A 21,555-nucleotide genomic window follows, 5' to 3' on the forward strand; every position below is an offset into this window, starting at 1 on the left:
CGGGTTTAAAAAAACCAATTACAACCTGGATCTTAGTCATGATTTGGAGATGCCGGTGTTGGACTGGGGTGTACAAAGTTAAAAATCACACAACACCAGGTTATAGTCCAACAGGTTTGATTGGAAGCACACTAGCTTTCGGAGCGATGCTCCTTCATCAGGTGATAGATATCTGATGAAGGAGCGTCGCTCCGAAAGCTAGTGTGCTTCCAATTAAACCTGTTAGACTATAACCTGGTGTTGTGTGATTTTTAACCTGGATCTTGGTATGCTAGTTTCATGTTCTAGCTTTGTGGGGCTGCTGTGTGGTATGAAGGTCACAGGTGAACCACATTCACCAGACTCCCTGCACTTGTAGGTAATAGAAAAAGTCTGTATTTTTCATTGACAGCTGGAATAAGTCACATGTCAATAAAAGTACTGTTGAAAGGAAATAGGATATTTGTAGAATCAAGAACCTCCAGACCAACCACCAAGGTCAGTGCTACTGAAAACACCTACTATCAGAACCATCTACCCCATCTGATCGAAAGAGTGCATCAGTATGTTTTTACAATCCAATGAGAAAGGCTAGGTCAGGTTCTGAGAATGAGGAGGAACAAATGGTGCAAGTATCAGTCTAAGTTCTAGGGACAATGAGTATATTTGATTTTTTTGTTTGTTTTTTTCACAGGATGTGGTCAGACTGCAGCAAGGCCAGTGTTTGCCCTAATTGCCTTCAATTTGGTGGTAGTCAGCTGTCTTCTTGAACTGCTTTAGTCATCAGTTCATTACTCCAGTGCTATTTAGCAGCAAGTTCCAAGATTTTGATTCAGTGATAGTGAAAAAAAGGCTTTACATTTTCAAGTCCAATGGTATATGGCTTGGAGAGGAATTTGCCGGTGCTAGTGTTCCCTTGCATCTGCTGCCCTTGCCTTCTAAATATTAGAGGTACTTAATTTAGGTGTTGTAACCTAGGGAACTTTGGTGAGTTTCTGCAGTGCATCTTGTGGACGGTACACACTGCTGCCTCTCCATAATGATGATGGAGGTAGTAAACGTTTGCGGTGGTGGATAGGGTGCCAATCTTAAGTGTTATTGGGATCACAGTCATCCAAATGGAGAGTATTCCATCACACTCTTGACTTGTCAGTCAAGGCGTGAGTTACTTGTTTCAAAGTTGTACCCCCCACCCCCAAACAAACATAGCCAGTCCAGTTCATTTTCTGGCCAATGATGACCTCAGATGTTAATAGTGGTGGATTCAGCAATGGTAGTGCTATTGAATGACTAAAGGAGATGTTTAAAATTTTCTTTGTTGGAAGTGGCAAATTTATACATGGAGGTAGAGAGGACACTGCTGAAGTATTCAGCTGCAACAGTTACGCCAAGACATCTCCTCCCATTTTATCTGAACAAAAGTGGATTGCACCCAAACAGATGCAATCTACAAATTTCTACATGGGAGAAGGCAGTGAGGAAGAAATATACCTAACCACCATCTGAATACTGGCCACTTTTATATGCAGTTCCTTTGAACCATGCATGGACCTTCTTGGACTATTGCCAACTGACAAGCTACTTATATTTACTAACACTTAAAGTGAACACTGCCAAATGTTGAGTTTTCAGAAAGGACTTCATAGAGAATTCAGTAGACTGTTCATCATTGCTTATGCTGTAATTTTAACCACTCACCATAATCAGTAGATTTTTGAAACAGCAGTGGGTTGCGAAGAAGGGAACTAGAATCTGTTCCCTGTATTTGTGGATTCCTTTTTATGTTTGATGCCAATCTCTTCTCATCCTCAGCTGAAACGCCTGGGTAACAACCACTAATAGCTTATGGGTGGGGTACAATGCTGCCACCAATCCTCCTCCCGATTATTAGTCTAAGAGGCAGTTTAACAAAATAAGGTTTACAACTCAACAGTATCTACATAGATTACATTAAATCTTAGGCATATTTACTACCCCAAATAAGGGAGAGAAGAAAACATGCATCTCCCTCAGGAGACTATGCCCAACTGGGAAACTATGGAAGAAAATTCTGGAGGAGAGAATTAATCTTCATCTAGAGAGACCAGGTTTAATCAGGTATAGTCAGTATGGCTTTGTTAGAGGGAGGTCATACCCAATAAATCTGATTGAATTTTGAGAGGAGGTGACCAAATGTGTAGATTAAGGTAGTGTAGTTGATCCGGATTTCAGCAATACCTGTGGAATGGTTCCACATAGGAGACGGGTTAAAGCACATGAGATCCAGAGTAACCTGATGAGTTGAATCAAAACTGGCTTAATTGCATGAGACAGAGGTGCTGGCAGAAGGCTGTTTGGGTGACTAGAGGACAGTGTCCAGTAGTGTATAGGGATCATAATATGTATAAATTATGTAGTTGAGAATGTGAGGTTGGGATGGTGGCAATGGTAAGTTAGTTTGCAGATGGCATGAAGATTGACTAGGTGATTGACAGTGAGGAAAAAGATCTTTGGTTATAGGACATTAACTGATTGGTTAGATGGAATTAAATACTAAGTTTGAGGTCTGGCACTTTGGAAGAAGTAATAAGACAAGGGAGTATTCAATGAATGATAGGACATTAGGATGCTCAGAAGGATCCTGTGTGCTCATCCAAAATTCCTGAAGGTGGCAGGGCTGCCTTAACCTAAGGCATAATCATAAAAATGGAGAGGTTATGTTGGAGTTGTACAAAATTGTGGTTAGGACACAGTTGGAGCACTGTGTGCAGTTCTGGTCACTGCATTATATGAAGGATCTGATTCCACTAGATCAGGTGCAGAGGAGAGTCACCAGGACATTGCCTGGACTGTAGCACTTTAGCTATGAAGACATATGGGGTAATCTTGAATTTTCTTTGAAGCAGACAAGTTTGAAGGAGGGTATCTGATAGAAGTGTACAAGAATACACGAAGGATAGACAGAATGGATAAAAACAGCTGTTCCCCTTAGGTGAAAGGTTAGTAAAAAGGGGGCACAATTTTAAGGCAAGACAAGAGGTTAAGAAAGATGTTGAGAGAATCCTTTTTCACCCGGAGTGATGAGTATTTGGAATGCAGTGTCTGGTAGGGGTGGGAGGTAGTTCAAGCGGGTAACCTCAACCTTTGAAAAGTATTTGGACGCGTAAGTGTCATGTAACATTCAAGGCTATGGACCAAGTGCTGGAAAGTGGGTCTAGTGTAGAGTTAGAGCAGCTTTGGTTGTGTAGATTCAATGGGTCAAAGAGCTCCTGTACTGTACTATTCTATTCAAAAAGACCATGAGATGATGGAGGGGCAGAATAGGCTATTCAGTTTGGAGTCTGCTCCACCTTTCAATCAGATTATGCTGATCTGATACTCAATTATACTTCCCTGCCATTTTCCCATATTCTTCCATTCCCGTACTGATTAAAAATCTCTCAATTTTGAATACCTCAATGACCTAGCCTCTACAGCTGTGACGCATTAAAAAAATCACATTACGCTCACAGGAAATTCCTCACCTGTCTCAAAATGGCAAACACTCATTTTGAGACAATGTTGTCTGGTTTTAGACTTTCCACACAGAGGGAAAACAACTTATTGACATTTACCTTGTCAAGTCCCCAAAACACTTCATGTTTCAATAAGGCCTCCTCTCATTCTTCTAAACTCCAATGAGCACAGACCCAATCTGCTCAACATCCCTTTATACAAAAATCCCTCTATATTCCATGATCAAAGTGAACCTTCTCTGGATTCACTCCAATTCAATATTTTCATAAGAGGACCAAAACTATTCAGTCTTCCAAGTATTGTCTGACTTGTACCTTGTATACTCTTTGTCCGCATAGTTAACCTGTCTATATCCCACTATAGACACTGTCATCCTCTCTCCTTGCCACCCCTATTTTTATCATCCATTATCTTGGCTATACAGCATTCATTTTTGTCATTCAAAACATATAATTATGGTCCCAACATGGATTCCTGTGACACTTCAGTGGTTACAAGTTGCCAACCTATAAATGCACCCTTTAATGCAAATGTGTCTTCTATTAGTTAGCCAGTCCTCTACCCATAAGAATATAATGTTCTGGATACCTGGATGGTATCTGCCATGGCAGATGGTTGATTTTGAATTAATTAAAAATCTGGAATTTAAGAGTCTAACCATGACCATGAATACATCATTGATTATCAAAAAAAAAAGCCATCTGGTCCACTAATGTCCTATAGGGAACTGCTATGCTTAGCTGGTCTAGCCTACATGCAACTGTGGACCCACAGCAACATGGTTGACTCTTAACTGCTCTCTGGGTAAAAAATGCTGGCTTAGCTAGTGGCACCCCAACCTATGAATGAATACAAGAAAAATCCTATCTGCAGCAACATGGGCCATTATTTTAAGTAGCCTTAGATGTGGCACCTTGTCAAAACCCTCGTGGAAATCAAAATATATTAGATCTATAGCTTCTCCTTTACACTACTGGTTGGCTCCTCAAAAATTATAAGAAGTTTATCAGGCATGATTTTCCCTTCATGAAGCCATGCTCACGCTTCTATTAGATTGTATTTCTAAATGTTATATCATTATGTCCCATATAATGGACACAATGTCAGATGTTAAGCTAATTGACCTACAGTTTTTTTTGTCTCTCCCCTCTTTTGAATAAGGGTGATTCATTAGCAATTCTCCATCTCATCTAAGGATTACTGGGAGATCACAGCTAGCGCACCACTATCTCTGTGGGTACTTTCTTTAAAATTCTACATGAACTGATCAGGTCTGGGGAAATACTAGCCTTTACCCCCATTAATTCTTTTGCACTTTTTTACGAGTGATAATTATTGTGTCTACTGCTCCCACCTTTAGCTCCTCGATTATTTTATACCTTTAGAATGCTGTTAGCATTCTCTACAGTGAAAATTAATGCAAGGTATCTATTCAAGGCCTCTGCCATTTTCTGCTTTCCTATTATTGCGCCAGCCTCATTCTCTATGGGGCCCATGTTCACTTTGGCCTTTTTACTGCTTTTCATGTGTTTAAAGAAATTCTTACAGTCCATTTTTATATTACATTAATAGTTTATGCTCAGTTTGTTTTCTCCCTCAATATTTTGGGTCTCTGAAGCATGTCTTGAGTTACAGGCTTAGGAAAACAATGTCATTAAGAACACCTAAGGAACTACTAATACTATGTCTTACATCTTAAAAAATGCAATATTGTGAAATTGGGAGAATATTGAAAGCCATAGTGTCATGATTAATTTACAGCTTTAAAATCATAAAACAAACTTACTGGTTATAATTATCCTGCTTGTTTAAAAAGTTGGCCACCTTACAAACCTTAAATGCTGCTACCATCTCCTATTTCCATTCCTTCATTGTGAATTGGCCAAAATTATAGAACTCCCTATCATAGAATATTCAATGTGGAAGAACCATCAGAATAAGAATTACAATGCTTGTAAGAAAAAGTTCACCATTACTTTCTCACTGTAAAACAGAGACACTAAATGCTGTACTGCTAAGTAGTGTTCACTTTTCAAACAAAGAAAAGCTTCTTCCTCATTAGTTATGTTTATGTAAGTTTGATTACAGCATGCAAAATCTACACATCTGTTTGAATGAATAATTATAATGGTTAGGACAATCTGCAATTTCTTTTGAGATTATATACAAAAATGTGGTTCATCCATAAGGAGGTGGTGTGCCCTGTACTAGTACTTTAAAAATAAACAAACTTAGTATGGTCCAATGGACAATATTTTTAGATTGGAAACTAAATCAAAGCCAAAACTCAAAGTTACATTTGATTATTTTGAATTACTTCAAAAATAAATGAACTAGTCAAACAGAGCAAATAAAAGTGTTTAGAATATGTTTAGTGAGCAGATATAGCAAGGTAGTTTTCGTGACAAAAACAAACACCAAATGATTTCTTTTCATTTATTTACGAACATAATTTTTGAGGGACAACAGCATCTCTCTTCTCTCTGTACATGCAACTGTAGAAAATAACATTTGTTTTGCAGGAACTCATACAGCTAGTAACAGTACTGCAGCAGCGGCAGCCTGCCAAACAATATGTACACAATTAACCTACATTGTACAAAAAATTACATCATTACATCACTGATGGCATGTTTGCCACTTGTTTTTTTTTGAAAAAACACATTCTACACAGTTTACTATTACAAAGAAGAGGGTGTGAACCTATGTGTTATTTACAGCTATGTACAATGTCTCATACAAATGCAAGAACATTTACACATCTGAGACTTCAATCCATATACCACAGGTGTCAGAGAAAGAAAAAAAAAGTTCATTGCCCTATTAACTAGAGGTGTGCAAAATTTTTGGACCATCATTGTTGGTCACATTAAAATTTTAGTCTGGGTAATTAACAATACTGGGCTTTTTAACAATTCCCAGTATGCTCTTAGTGTTCAAAATACTTGGAGCTAAGTCTCATCTTTGAGAGACTAAACAAAGAATCAGAATATTCTACAATTTTGTACTTAATGAAAGATATCTCACCATCTTTACAGGCTCACATCTCACTGTAATATTAGCAGATTTTTGAAACTAGTTATTTAAAAGGATACACAGACAACTGTAATCCGTGTGTACAAAACAAAGGTATTCTCAACAAAATATCAGCAATTTTGCAAATATTAACATGGCAGTTATATTATGGAAAGTTTAAAAACAATTATTTCTATCATGATACATTTAACTTCAAATTTCATCACTGGGCACCCACTGGGCTTTCCACCTTCATTCTTCCTTTGACAGATAGCTTTAACTACCAATCACCTTGCAACAGACAAGAACTACACTGTGCTGTTCCACAGTCCATTACTGTTGCTTCTACAAACATAGGAACAATATTGGGGACAATGCCTATTTTGTGTGTGTATATCTTTATCGTAAATTGTTTCTTAAAACAACAATTGCAGTTCAGGACATTGATTCACATACCAGATGAGACATGAATTTTCATTTATGGTTACAGAGTCAACCTAATAATTATAGGCAAAATTAAGGTGGTTAATAAAGAAAATGCAAATTAATCTAAATAAGATTATTAGTAATGTTTTAGTTTTTCCTTTTATCATGAACCAGCACTGCTTTTTAAAAATGAACTGGTAGGATTGTTTTAAAAAGGTGTGTTTTATACTGGGAAGAGAGGTATGGACAGTACTGTGATAGAGATCCATAATTCAAAACTGAGTGACCATGACAGGAAATACAAGCTTTTTGCACATCTCTGCTAGGAACAATTTTCCATGCTTTATGAACAATATTATTCTTAGAGATAAAGTAGGGCTCAAACAATAAGTTAATTAGCATTAAAAAAATTTCCAAATGTCATTACTCGTTATCTAGTATCATTCTCATTCCGTGCCCAACAATATATTTGATAGTGACATTATACATTCCATACAAGCAATGTGACATTACATGCAATATTTGATGCTAGATAGTCACAGACCAATGACATACAAGACTGTAGATTTAAGAATGTCAGAAACAATACAGAAATGGAATACAGTACAGACTTCAGTTAAGATTGGGGCGATTATAAAAAAAGTTGTTTGTATAAAACAACAAAAGCAGGAACATTAAAGCAGCACAATAAATGGTGTCAAATCATATGGTAATACTGCAGCATTTTCCAGTTGTGAAAAGTAATAGTTATTACTGGAATTAAGTCAAAAGATTCAGGTAATTTTTCTCAGTATCTATCCAGAAAGAATGACATCTTTAAGAAATGGCAACATATATGAACATAGTTTGGACACACAAAACTGCTAAATCCTATACACTCTTAGGAGTGAAAACATTGACCAATGTAGCTCAAAAGGGCAAAGATAGTCTGGAAAAGGGGAAGTACTAAATTGAACGGAAATATAATTTAATATGGCAAAGACTAGTTTATTCAAAAATAATTTATTGACTGGTCCACAAAAAGATGAATTTTATATGGGTGGAGAGAGAAAAGGTCTCAGAAACGTTACAGATTCATATTAGCTGAAGTTTAACAAACATTTAATTCAGTTGCACTGTATCCCATTGTTATAAAGATTTTATAGTAATATTATTTATATATCGTCAGTCTGTCAGTCTTTAAATATGGATGTGTTCGCTCCACTGTTTGAGCCCTACATTCAAGAAATCCAGTTGCTAAAAGTGGTACACAATGCACGCAGTTCAACTGCTAACATTAGAGATAACAAATGCCTGATTTATAATACATTTACTCTCCAAAAAGAAATAAAAAGTACAACTGATCAAAATACAGTACAGAATAGGAATTGGACATTGAGGTTAGTGTAAACAATCAGAAATACTTTTTTTAACTGAGCTTTTAAACTTTCTAATCAATAACTACCCAGATAAAATTTCAATTATTTCCAGGCACTAACTGAGGAACATTCTGCATATGTATGTATTTTCAAAAAACAATTTAATATTATGAGTGAGCCATCATAGTAATAAGGTAGCTCAAAATACATAATAGTTCTATTTTAATTAAGAAATAAGATAATGCCCTTAGTAAACCTAAAAAGGTTGGATTTACATACTACCAAAGCCAGCTTGCACAGCACAAATTCATCTCAATCTTTCCATTAAATGTAAAGGTATTTGTAAGGAAAACACCAGATTCATAATGTTTGGAAAACAAGGTGAGTTTTAAAATACTATTTCTGCACATTGCCACCACGTGGACACATTGAAGAACTGCGTCTGCTGCATAATTGGATAACTACTGTGATTTACGAACACAAATATAGTAGATAAATGTTTGAATTATCTTTCACTTTATTTTGTTTTGAGTTAAAATAATTGACATGTGTAGAAATTTTCTTCAGCAATCCCACTGATCTCAAAAAATGCACACGTTTAGATTTAAAACTATGGGGATAACTGGTGTGTATATTTCTGCAGCAATTTTTAAAAAATCACCACAAACTCATTGATTATTACATTAGCTCACATAATTAAAAACTTGGATTATGATAATTAAAATGTTTCTGCAGTAAAATAGCCCCAGCAGCTACAATGAGAACTGCCACATGTCCAGCATTAATAGGGTGAGCAACACTGGGCTGTTTTTAAAACTGCATGTTAGCTGCATCATTCCCTCTTTTGAAACTTTCTTCTTAAATGTTCAACCACATTGTAAAACAAAGCCAACATGTGGTGGCTCATAATTCAGCTAAAGACAATCATAAGTCTGGACTCAGTGGGTTTAGAAAAATAATAAAGTCCATTACAAATCTATAAATAGGGAAATTTAATACAGCAAATATCCTTTGACAAATTCTACAGATTTATACATTTATCAGAGGCAAGTACAGATAATAGAAGCCAATTTGTCTATGTAGCTCTTGCAGTCACAGATATCTAATATTCTTCCCAGAGAGTATTTTCAGATGTTTGCCTCTGCAATGCAACTCAGGTATTAGTCACTTTCTGAATTGCCAAATTAATTCTGACTTCATTACTGAACTTGCTTTTTACCAGTTTGTACCTATCTGAAGGTATTTTTTTTAAGACTTACTGGTGAGGTACTATAATTTTACATTAACAATTCAGACAGTTATAAATATGGATTTTCCTATAGACCTGAAGGACAAGTCACTTGCCCAACTCGAAATCATATTTAATATCCACTGACATCAATAACGTTAGGAGTTTTATTTTCTTTAGCAGTTCTCAATTGTGTCAGCGATTTTGAAATCCAGTCTTGCACGCAAACGATGTACTGTTTTTAAGGATGGCTTTAAGAATGCTTCTTTACTAAGAGTTTTGTACATAGGAACTCATCTTTAAAAACGAAAAGCTCCTATGTTGTGATGTAAGTTAATAAAACTAACTGGTGCATAGCCATATTATTTCGTGGTCTGGACATGGTATTTTAGAAATAATTAGTATCTTACTAATTCTATAACGTCTTTCTTAAATTGAATGGAAAAAATGAAATTGCTGTATTAATGAGTAACAAATTTGCTGCTGGGTATGCATATGCCTCACAAAGGCAGAAATAATATTTCAAACACCCAGTGTGCATTTTACATTGGGTGACTAATGTGGCATTTGTCCTCAAACTTTTTATCTGCTAAATCAGAATCAGTGCTACTTTTTAAAAGTTACTGTGCAATAGTTTTACCTTTATGTAAACATTTAGCAAAGAAACTGCACAGTTTAATAATAAAGTTGAAGGAGCTGCTGCACACTAGCAACTTAGTGTAAAATTTTTGAGGAACCAAATTAATTTTGTTGCAGCCATAACAAAATCCTGTTCCATTGCAAGAATGCAACTTTCCAAATGGTTAGCAGTAAAACAATGAACATTTCAATTTTTTGGCCCATTTTCCAAACTGAAATGAAAGTGCCATCTAAAAAAAACTGTACATACTGAGGATTTTTTTACATTTAGCTCTGAAAAATGATATTACAGTATGAGGAGTTATTTACAACTGTGCAGTAATGTGTGGCAAAATAAATTATCTAAAGGCAGCCATTGCCATCATTGTACACTGGTTAACGCATATAAAAAACTGTACAGCATTTAGGGATATACTTTTAAAACTTTTAAGCATTGGCTCTGTAGTGTGAAGTGATGCTCTCTGCTAGAGAAACAATGAATGCCCAAGAATTAAAGTAGGGGTAATGAGTGGAAAGAAAATACAACATACTCGGTGCCTTATCATAAAATCGCTTCTTCCACAGGACTTCTTGCCTTGAGTTACTTTTGTTCTCAGGAGTAACAGAATTGCAGTCAACAAGTAGACTTAGTCACATGACCAATTGTGGACAAGAGTACACAAAGGACATGATGGGAAGTTACTAGATGACTGAAAATGTTACAACTCTTTCCCTTTGAAATAAAATTGTGATCTTCAAACTGATGACTTGATTCAGAATACACTTAAAGTGTTGCTTTCAGACTTGTGACCTATACTTTGTTGAATGACATTTAAATCTGACCAGATTTTGTGCAAATTTGATCAGCTGACATTATCTACAATTAAAGAGGTATGCAAAACTGGTACTCCTTTTCCCAACAGTTCTTTATAGTGGAACTGAAATTACAACTCCAATATAAATTACTGAATGATCATTGCCTCTCCTCCGCGAAAAAATGATCAAGGTCACTGTTACGTCAGCAAGCACAGTATTCTGAATCCTACTGTTCTGCTCTTCAACATGGGTATAACTTTTGGCCTGCTACTTTCCCGTTTAGCTTGCAGGCTGTAATTGCTTAAGTTTCATTACATATGAACGACTGACCTACCTTGACATCCTTCTTCCCTGCAGAAGTGATATCTAAAATCTGTGAAAAGTGCAATATAGTTTAAATGATGCTTCCTCCTCATGAAACAGGGAATCATTAGCAAGCAGCACTTAAGGATTTAAAAGAAAAAAAACTTGAACTAACGTTCCTTTGGGAAGTATCCCTCTTTGTGCCATAATGGTTATCAATTACACGTTAACACTGTCATGCTGGCAGAAGCACAAAGTCATCATTCACATCAACCATTGGCACATAGAAGGAAGGGACCTCACTGACACACAAGGATTTGTGTCCGGCTGGGTCAAGCTCCTGCACTTTTAGCTGCCATTCCATTCGTTGGACTGCATTCAATGCAGCTGACTCATGCTGCTGTCGCATTAACAAGCATGTCTGTCAAAAAAAGTATATAATTTCAGGAAATTGGTAAGCAAATGACTGTGCAACATGAAGTTTACTTTTGCCCACCCCTTTCACTTATTTTAAAATAGAACTTGTTAAATTAGGCAGAAATAATTATACCCATCATTCAATAATGATATGAGCTTTTAAAGAAAATTCAAATCTGTGGAGGATATTTACTCTCCAAGGAAATATTACATATTTAAATTTCTTCCAATGTATCTTAATCCTGTTGGTTTCATTTTTGGATTTGGTAACTTGGGGGAGATGGGGCTATATAGGAGCTTGTTTTGTGGTGGTACAATGGGTAGTGTCACTGCTTCTGAAGCAGAATCTCCAGGTTCAAGGCCAAGGACTTGGTGGCCAAAAAAGTTCTTCCTTGCCAGCTGCAAACAGGCATACCACGGTAGTTCACTAATAAATTTTCTGAGATACTTCCTTCTATTTTGCGGACATACTACAGCCTTATGTAAATATGCTTCACAAATCAATGACTGAAAGTATTAAATGTTATATTCATCAGTAATCAGTTTTCACAAAGTTGCCTTGAAAGTCACATCAGTGATAAATGGTAGTCCAATTCCGAAAGCATTTTTCTAAGTTTTGGAATTCTTGTCTGTAAATATTCTCTTTGAGAATTTTTTTTGTAGAAAGACAGGAAGAAGTTTGTTAAATTGGTATTTCAACCAGGATGAATGACATTGTTAGAACAGTTAATCCATTATTTCCATCTTTAGACTAATAAATTTGAGCATAGAACACACAAAATTATTCATGGGAATCTGGGTCAGTCTAGAGTCAGGGAACATAGCAATTAAAGGAAACATTATCAAATGCACCACCAGTACTGGATATATACAAAATACACAACTAGTAAAGACAGAACATGTCACAAATTAACAGAAGTATTATATACTTGGAATGAGGTGGATTGTCTTCTGAGGAAAGTTTCATCAGAGTTCAGAACAGCAAGGGGTGATTCGAATGAAATTATATAAGATTCTGCGTGGTATGGATAAGGTGCACTGACAAACAATGTTTACTTTTTTTGGGTGTATCCAAAATTAGGGGGACATTTTAAAAATTCCAGGACACTCTTCCATGTTAGAGATGAGTGGAATTTTTTCTAAGAATTGAAAAATTTTGGAAATCTGCCACAGAAAGCAGTGGAAGCAGATCAAAGAATATATTTAAGGCAGCGAGATTATTTTAGGTAAGGAAATCAAAGGTTCCCAGGAACAGATAGAAATGTGGAATCTGGAACACAAATTGATCAGCCATGACTTTATTGAATAGCACAAGCAGGCATGAAAGGTTGAGTAGCCTACGTCTGTTTTTAACTTCCATGCTTGCATACATCTTATTTTCAACAAATGTTTTCTACTGGAGTTCATCCTTATATTGTTCAACAGAGTAAGTTGGTTTATTGTGGTATTATCAGATAGATTGGTGATGATGCGATTAAAGCTGGTAAATATACATGACACCTTTCCCTTAGAACATAGAAAATTACAGCGTAGTACAGGCCCTTTGGCCCTCGATGTTGCGTTGACCTGGGGGACCAATCTGAAGCCCATCTATATTACACTATTCCATTTTCATCCATATATTTATCCAATGACCATTTAAATGCCCGTAAAGTTGGCGAGTCTACTGCTGTTGCAGGGAGGGCATTCCATGCCCCTACTACTCTGAGTAAAGAAACTACCTCTGACATCTGTTCTATATCTATCACCCCTCAATTTAAAGCTATGTCCCCTTATGCTAGCCATCACCATCTGAGGAAAACGGCTCTCACTGCCCACCTTACCTGACCCTCTGATTATCATCAGTCTCAACTAAGTCACTTCTCAACCTTCTCCTCTCTAATGAAAACAGCCTCAAGTCCCTCAGCCTTTCCTCACAAGACCTTCCCTCCATACCAGGCAACATCCAGTAAATCACCTCTGAACCCTTTCCAAAGCTTCCACACCCTTCCTATGATGTGGTGACCAGAACTGTACACAATACTCCAAGTGCAGCCGCATCAGAGTTTTGTACAGCTGCAACATGACTTTGTGGCTCCAAAGCTCAAGTCCTCTACCAATAAAACCTAACACACCGTATGCCTTCTTAACAACCCTATCAACCTGGGTGGCAACTTTCAGGAATCTATGTACATGGAGCCCGAGATCTCTCTGCTCATCTGCACTGCCAAGAATCTTACCATTAGCATAGCATTCTTTATTCCTGTTGCTGCTTCAAAGTGAATCACTTCACACTTTTCCACATTAAACTCCATTTGCCATCTCTCAGCCCAACTCTGCAGCTTATCTATGTCCCTCTGTAACATGCAACATCCTCTGGTACTATGCACAGCTTCACTGACCTTAGTGTCATCTGCAAATTTACTAATCATCCTTCTACGCCCTCATCTGGATCATTTATAAGAATGACAAACAGCAGTGGATCCAAAACAAATCCTTGCTGTACACCACGAGTAACTGAACTCCAGGATGAACATTTCCCATCAACCACCACCCGGTCTTCTTTCAGCGAGCGAATTTCTGATCCAAACCTCCAAATCATGCTCAATCCCATCTCTCTGTATTTTGTGCAATAACCTACCACGGGGAACCTTATCAAATGCCTTACTGAAATTGACATACACCACATCAACCGCTTTACCCTCATCCACCTGTTTGGTCATCTTCTCAAAGAACTCAATACGGTTTGTGAGGCACGATCTAGCCTTCACAAAACCATGTTGAATATGCTGAATTAACTTATTCCTTTCTCAATGATTATAAATCCTATCTCTTATAACCTTTTCCAACAATTTACCCATAACCGAAGTAAGGCTTAATTACCAAGATTGTCTCTTCTTCCCTTGAAGAAGGAACAACATTTGCTATCCTCCAGTCTTCTGGCACTATTGCTGTAGACAATGATGACATAAAAATCAAAGCCAAAGGCTCTGTAATCTCCTCGCTGGCTTCCCAGAGAATCCTAGATTAAACCTCATCTGGCCCAGCGGACTTATCTATTTTCACACTTTCCACAATTGCTAACACCTCCTCAAGAAACTCAATCCTGTCTAGTCTAGTAGTCTGTATCTCAGTATTCTCCGAGACAACACTGACTTTTTCCCAGTGTGAATACTGATGAAAAATATTCATTTAGCGATTCTCCTATCTCCTAGGACTCCATGCATAACTTCCCACTACTGTCCTTGATTGGCCATAATCTTACTGAACTCATTCTTTTATTCCTGATATATCTATAGAAAGCTTTAGGGTGATCTTTGATCCTACCTGCCAACAACTTCTCATGAACCCTCCTGGTACTTTTTATCTTTCCTGGCTAGCTTGTAACTCTCAAGGGCCGTAACTGAGCCTTCATGACTCATCCTAACATAAGCCTTCTTCCTCTTGATAAGAGAATTAATCAATTTGCTCTGTTCTTTTCTACCACAATTCATTTTTGAGCATCAATTCTTTTTCACAATTGCAGCATTTAAACTTATGATGGGAATCACAAGGAGGAATTGGAATTAATATTACACAGAATAAAACATTACCTTCATTCTATCATATTTGTCATCTACATCCTGTAGCCACGAAATAAATTGCCGAGCATTAAACCGATCCCTCACAGAAGTTTTATTTTCATCCCCCTATGTAACAAAAGCAGACGAAACACCAGTGTTAACATATTAACTCTTCATGGAGTAACACTGACCAAATAACCAAAGAGTAGTTGAAGAGGCAATATTTATTTCAACATAAGCATGTGCCTGTCAATTGCTCCAGTTAAAATCACTGAGATCATAATTATAGTTGAATGAATGTCAAACCACAAACGTTGGGTGGGAAGTTCATATCATAAGACTGGCTTACAGTACAAGCACAGAGTGCAGCAGGTTCAATTAGGACACCTAAATCTAATAGTGCATGCATAAGACTATTTGGAGTTGGGGGAGTGATATGTGTTGGATGGGGGTTTGCGTCAATTGCAGTATGTAGAATATTGAGCAGTACAATGATTGAAAATCTAATTTGACTATGCAAATGCATTGCACTTAAGGGAAGCCACACTAGACATGGATGAGAAACGAACTGAAGTTTACGTTGATGAGGTGAAGTGGGACAAACGTAAGTGTGGCATAGATTGGGGTGATTGAGCCTTTACTATGATTTAAATTATACTTGCCTTTTATAGGGTGTAAGCTTCACTTACAAGAACAGCACTTATTGGCAAGTTGGTGCTATTTTCCATTTATGCATTACCTTTGTGTTATTAGATGGTCGAGGTAGTTTTGGAAGTACTGTATTGTCAAAGGAGGCTTAGTGAGTTGCTGCAGCGAATGGTACATATTGATGCTGCTGTGTATCAGTAGTGGGGGGAATGAATATTGAATGCAGTGGATAGGGTGTTGATCGAATGGGCTACTTTGTCCTGGCAGGTTAACTTTGCACTGTTGCCTGAGTTTTGACTTGTAATTGGTGGACACACTTTAGGGGGTCAGCAGATCAGTCACAGGACCTGTTGGTACTGATTCATAATGACAATAATGCAATGAGGTAGACTTTTTCATCAGTCTCATTTGCTCAGTTTTAAAACATTAATCTGCCACTTAGTCCATAGAAGCACGGTCCTTCACAAATGTCCAAAATTGTTAGTGTCCCATTGCAAGTTCATAAGAGGCTTGTATTCAGGTCCCAGTGATGGAGGCTGGCTGAGCAGGAACGCTAACTTGTCCTGAACCTTTTTAGTAAGAACATCTCTTGACATGGTAGTTCAAAGCTTGCTATTCCACAAATGGGATTTATCACAAGGAAATCTTAATGACTTCTGGTGTTTTCCATTTCTTGATCCAAAGATGTCTGCTGAAAGATTTTACTCAGGAACTTTGCTTCATATGAGATGAAAGTTGAAGAGTGAGTGAATTTGGACAGGTCATCATGGAGGGTTAAATGGGGTACAACATGGATAATTTCTTGTAGGTTGTCACCATTCAGAGGTGTCAGGAAGTGCAGGAGTGAATGGTCAGGAAAGTGGCTAGCGGACGGTACTAGTTATGATGCATGTTTTGCATTCAACTGAACGTCAACAAAACTGGTATGAAGACCTACACTTGATAAGTGCATAGCAGCTAGCTGTGAGGCATGGAAGTACTGACATAAGAGTGTTGAACTATTAGAACTAACAAGTTTATTTTGTAAGTTGTTTCTAGCTTTGATCTTTATGAAACAACTTGCTTCAGATGATCCCAGAGGCACAAAGTTCAATTTAGAGAGTCACTCCCAAGAACAGCATCATACCTCAGTCTCCATGACTATCCATGTACATATTCATTTAGACAATGGCATTGAGTTGGAATATACTACATATATTTTTAGAGGACTTGAGATACCATGCACTGTAGTAGTCCATCCACTTTGTTTGATCTAAAGAGATGATAACTGAAGATACTAAAAGCAATCTGCATTTAGATTTTCAATAGCAATCTATATGGACTTCGTAAAACTTATTTAAAATATGTGGTTAACAAATATACCATGATGAAAGAGCAGTGCTCTGAACGCCAGTGTTTTCAAATAAACCCATTGGACTGTAACATGGTGTCGCGTGATTTTGACCGTCCAAGTCAGTTCAATACTGACACCTTTGCATCATGAATGTAAAGCAAGCATGAAAGAACTCAAGCAGGGAATTAGGAAGGCAAGAAGGGGCCATGAAATGACCTTGGCAAGTAGGGTTAAAGAGAATCCCAAGGCATTCTATACATACATTAAACACGAGGATAACCAGGGAGAAAGTAGGACCACTCAAGGAATACCACTTTTAGTAAGGCTTTCGACAAGGTCTCTCATGGTAGGCTCATCCAGAAGATGCATGGGATCCATGGTGGCTTGGCTACATGGATTCAGGATTGGCCTGCCAACAAAATGCAGAGGGCAGTAGTGGAAGGGTGTTTTTCAGGCTGGAGGTCCGTGACTAGTGGTGTTCTGCTGGGATCCATACAGGGATCTCTGCCGTTTGTGATATGTATGAATGACTTGGTTGAAAATGTACATGGGTGAGTTAGTAAGTTTGCAAATGATACAAAGATCAGTGGAGAGTGGATAGTGTAGAGGTATTAAATGATACAGCGGGATATAGATCAGTTGTAGATATGAAAAGAGAAATGGCAGATAGAGTTTAAACCATGTAGGTGTGAAGTGCTGCACTTTGGGAGATCAAATGCTAAGGAAAAGTATGCAGTTAATGGCAGGATCCTAAACTGCACAGCTCTCTGAAAGTGGCCACAAAAGTAGATTGGGTGGTAAAGAAGGCATATGGTATGCTTGGTTTTATTGGTTGGGGAATTGAGGACAAGAGTCAGAATGTCATGTTGCAGCTTTATAAGACTTTGGTACGGTCACACTTTGGTAAGGTATTGCGTTCAATTCTGGTCGCCATACTACACGATGGATGTGAATGCTTTGGAGAGCATGAAGAAGAGATTTACCAGGATGCTGCCTGAATTACAGGGTACAAGCTATATAAGGAGAGGCTAGAATTTGACGATACTGCTCCTTTAAGAAGGTTATGTTGTCCTTGGCTTTTTACCCCGAGAGAGGTCGTAAAAGCCACATGCTCCGAAAAGTCTGTTTCAAGAGTTTTAGGGCCAGCTTAATTATAGCTAACAGATACTGCCTCAGCAAAAAGGCTTTCAAGTTTAAAAAGAAACTCCTGCACAATGAAAAGGGAATAGCAAGTTCTCCCAGATCAGCTTTCTCTGGTTTGATTTGGTTTTGGTTTGGTCTGGCTATTCATTGGAAGCAGTCAGGCAGTTGTGACGTTGCTGGACCCAAAAAAGCTGGTCCATGCTGATCCTCTCTCTTTGACTTCCCTCCTGTAAGACCCTGTGTTTGATTTTACCTTTTGTGCCAAGAGATATTTATGAGGATTGTTGTAAATATTGGGAACAGCATCATTAATTTGGGATGATCTGTTGGGTTTTTGGATAGGTGAAGTTATTCAGTATTCTGTTCTCTTTTGTTTGTGTTTCATTCAGCAATCTTGTAAATAAATTCTGTTTTATTTAACACAGCTGATTCTCTCCTGGAATATATGCGTTATACCTGCTTAAAACAACTAGCAAAGTTAGGGTCTGGGCAACTTTCTTGAAATGTTTTAAGGGAGTCTGCTCTGGTCCATAACAAGAAAAACTCAGATTATTTTCTCTGGAGTGGAGGGGCTGAGGGGAGACTTGATAGAATTCTATAAAATCATGAGGTGCATTGATAGGGTTGACGATCAGAACCTTTTCCTCAGAGTTGAAAGGACTAAAACTAGTGAGCATCCACTTAGGTGAGAGGGGAAAAGTTCAAAGGAGATGTAAGGGGGCAAGTTTTTTTTTAAACAGTGGTAAGAGTCTGAAATGTGCTCCCAGAGGCAGTGATGGAGATGGGTACGATAGGGGTGTTTGAGAGACTTTCAGTTAAGTACATGATTATACAAGGAATGAAGGGATACGGACCAAGGGCAGGCAGAAGGGCTTACGTTAATTTGATGTGATGTGATGAAATGGGCCCATTTCTTTGCTTTATTGTTTTATGTTCAAATAAGACGCATGCTGACAATATTATTTAATTACAATGGAACACTGATGGTAAATACATTAATTGTTAACTCAGGATATGCAACTAAAGACATAGCTGCAATCACAAGATGTTTTAAAAATTAGAACCCCACACAAAGGAGAGGAAATGGTTCAACAAATGTGTTTTGGTAATGTTTGCCGTGGGTGGCTATTAAAAGTGGCAGATTTCCAGAATGTATTCATTTTAATGACAAAGTATTTGCATCAGGACCCTTTCTACAGAAAAATATTTCAAATAATTATTAATATTTACAAAGGGAGATGGAGTTTAATTTCGATAAATGCAAGGTGCTGCATTTTGGGAAAGCAAATCAGAGCAGGACTTATACACTCAATGGTAAAGTCCTAGGGAGTGTTGCTGAACAAAGAGACCTTGGAGTGCAGGTTCATAGCTCCTTAAAAATGGAGTCGCAGGTAAATAGGATAGTGAAGGAGGAGCTAGTAAACCTCCTTGATTGGGCCACTTTTGGAATATTGCGTGCAATTCTGGTCTCCTTCCTATTGGGAAGATGTTGTGAAACTTGAAAGGGTTCAGAAAAGATTTACAAGGATGTTGCCAGGGTTGGAGGATTTGAGCTATAGGGAGAGGTTGAATAGGCTGGGGCTGTTTTCCCTGGAGCGTCAAGGGCTGAGGGGTGACCTCACAGAGGTGTATAAAATCTTGAGGGGCATGTATAGGATAAATAAACAAAGTCTTTTCCCTGGGTTGGGGGAGTCCAGAACTAGACGGCATAGGTTTAGGGTGAGAGGGGAAAGATATAAAAGGGACCTAAGGAGCAACGTTTTCACGCAGAGGTTGGTACGTATATGGAATCAGCTGCCAGAGGAAGTGGTAAAAGTTAGTACAATTGCAACATTTAAAAGGTGTCTGGATGGGTATATGAATAGGGAGGGTTTGGAGGGATATGGGCCAGTTGCTGGCGGGACTATATTGGGTTGGGATATCTGGTCGGCATGGACGAGTTGAACTTAAGGGTCTGCTTCTGTGGTGTACATGACTCTATGAGTCTTTATGAAATTGGCCATTCCACAGCTAGAAAGAATGACAAGACTGTCTGTCTGTGATAGGAACAGAACTGCAGTCTCCACAAAATATTTTACTAATTAAAGCTGGAAGATCTTGTGGCAGTATTAGTGCCAATACTGAGGTCCATTAAGCACATTCAGAAATGGGAAAAACATGGGCAATGAAGGCCATTCCTAAAAGAAAATTACAAGAAAGAAGAAAATCTGATATCTTTGGGCCTTGACAGAGAATACACCTCTGCTGGCGAACTAGATTAAATTCTTAACAGAATGGAAAATATTAAACATATAAAATTTTTATTTCATGAATTTTTTTTCCTGTCCGGGAGCAGCGGGAGACAGCAGAGGTGACGTGAAGACCAGGAGGGTGCCAGGAAAGTAAGGACTCAGTATATATATGGGCAGCGGCTAAACCAGAAATACTACAAGTGTAGTATTTCCTTCCCGCTCCACCCTCCTCTAACCAGAAGAGAAAGAATCTGTAAGGTAAGGTTTTATTTTTTCCTCTTTCTTTTCATTCATGTATTTAAGTGCATTGTTTGGATTTAGTTAGTTGATATAAAGTTAAGGCTTACAATGGGTGGGGACCTTAGACCCGTAGCATATGCCTCTTGCTTGATGTGTGAGCTCAGGGATGTGGCTGACGTTCCTGACTCTTACATTTGCAAGAAGTGTGTCCAGCTGCAGCTCTTGTTTGACCGCATGACGGCTCTGGAGCTGTGGAGGGACTCACTGTGGAGCGACTCACTGTGGAGCGACTCACTGTGGAGCATCCGCGATGCTGAGGAGGATAGCACCTTTAGTGAACTGGTCACATTGCAGGTTAGAATTGCCGAGGGAGACGATGAATGGGTGACCAAAAGGCAGAAAAAGAGTAGGAAGGCAGTGCAGATGGCCCCTGCGGTCATAGAGATGTACAGCATGGAAACAGACCCTTCGGTCCATGCCGACCAGATATCCCAAACCAATCTAGTCCAGCACCCAGGCCATATCTCTCCAAACCCTTCGTATTCATATACCCATCCAAATGCCTTGTAAATGTTGCAATTGTACTAGCCTCCACCACCTCCTCTGGCAGCTCATTCCATACATGTACCACCCTGTGTGTGAAAACGTTGCCCCTTAGGTCTCTTTTATATCTTTCCCCTCTCACCCTAAACCTATGCCCTCTAGTTCTAGACTCCCCCAACCCATGGAAAAGACTTTGTTTATTTATCCTATCCATGCCCCT

The 21,555-nt window shown here is 38.2% G+C and overlaps 1 protein-coding gene across 4 annotated transcripts in view; it reads right to left on the minus strand.

Annotated features, from left to right (window-relative positions):
- Positions 1-5,896: 5,896 nt before the first annotated feature.
- ankrd11 (ankyrin repeat domain 11) overlaps positions 5,897-21,555 on the minus strand; it is a 164,582-nt gene continuing 148,923 nt past the window's right edge. For all 4 annotated transcript variants that reach the window (XM_043706780.1, XM_043706782.1, XM_043706781.1 and 1 more), the window contains 2 exons: positions 15,228-15,323; positions 5,897-11,659 (listed from right to left, as the gene is read on the minus strand). In XM_043706780.1, the coding sequence (XP_043562715.1) occupies positions 11,474-11,659; positions 15,228-15,323 (282 nt within the window). In that variant the 3' untranslated portion in view covers positions 5,897-11,473. The remainder of the gene's footprint in view (positions 11,660-15,227; positions 15,324-21,555) is intronic.

Source organism: Chiloscyllium plagiosum, chromosome 17 (assembly GCF_004010195.1).
Source record: "Chiloscyllium plagiosum isolate BGI_BamShark_2017 chromosome 17, ASM401019v2, whole genome shotgun sequence".
NCBI classification, from domain to species: domain Eukaryota; kingdom Metazoa; phylum Chordata; class Chondrichthyes; order Orectolobiformes; family Hemiscylliidae; genus Chiloscyllium; species Chiloscyllium plagiosum.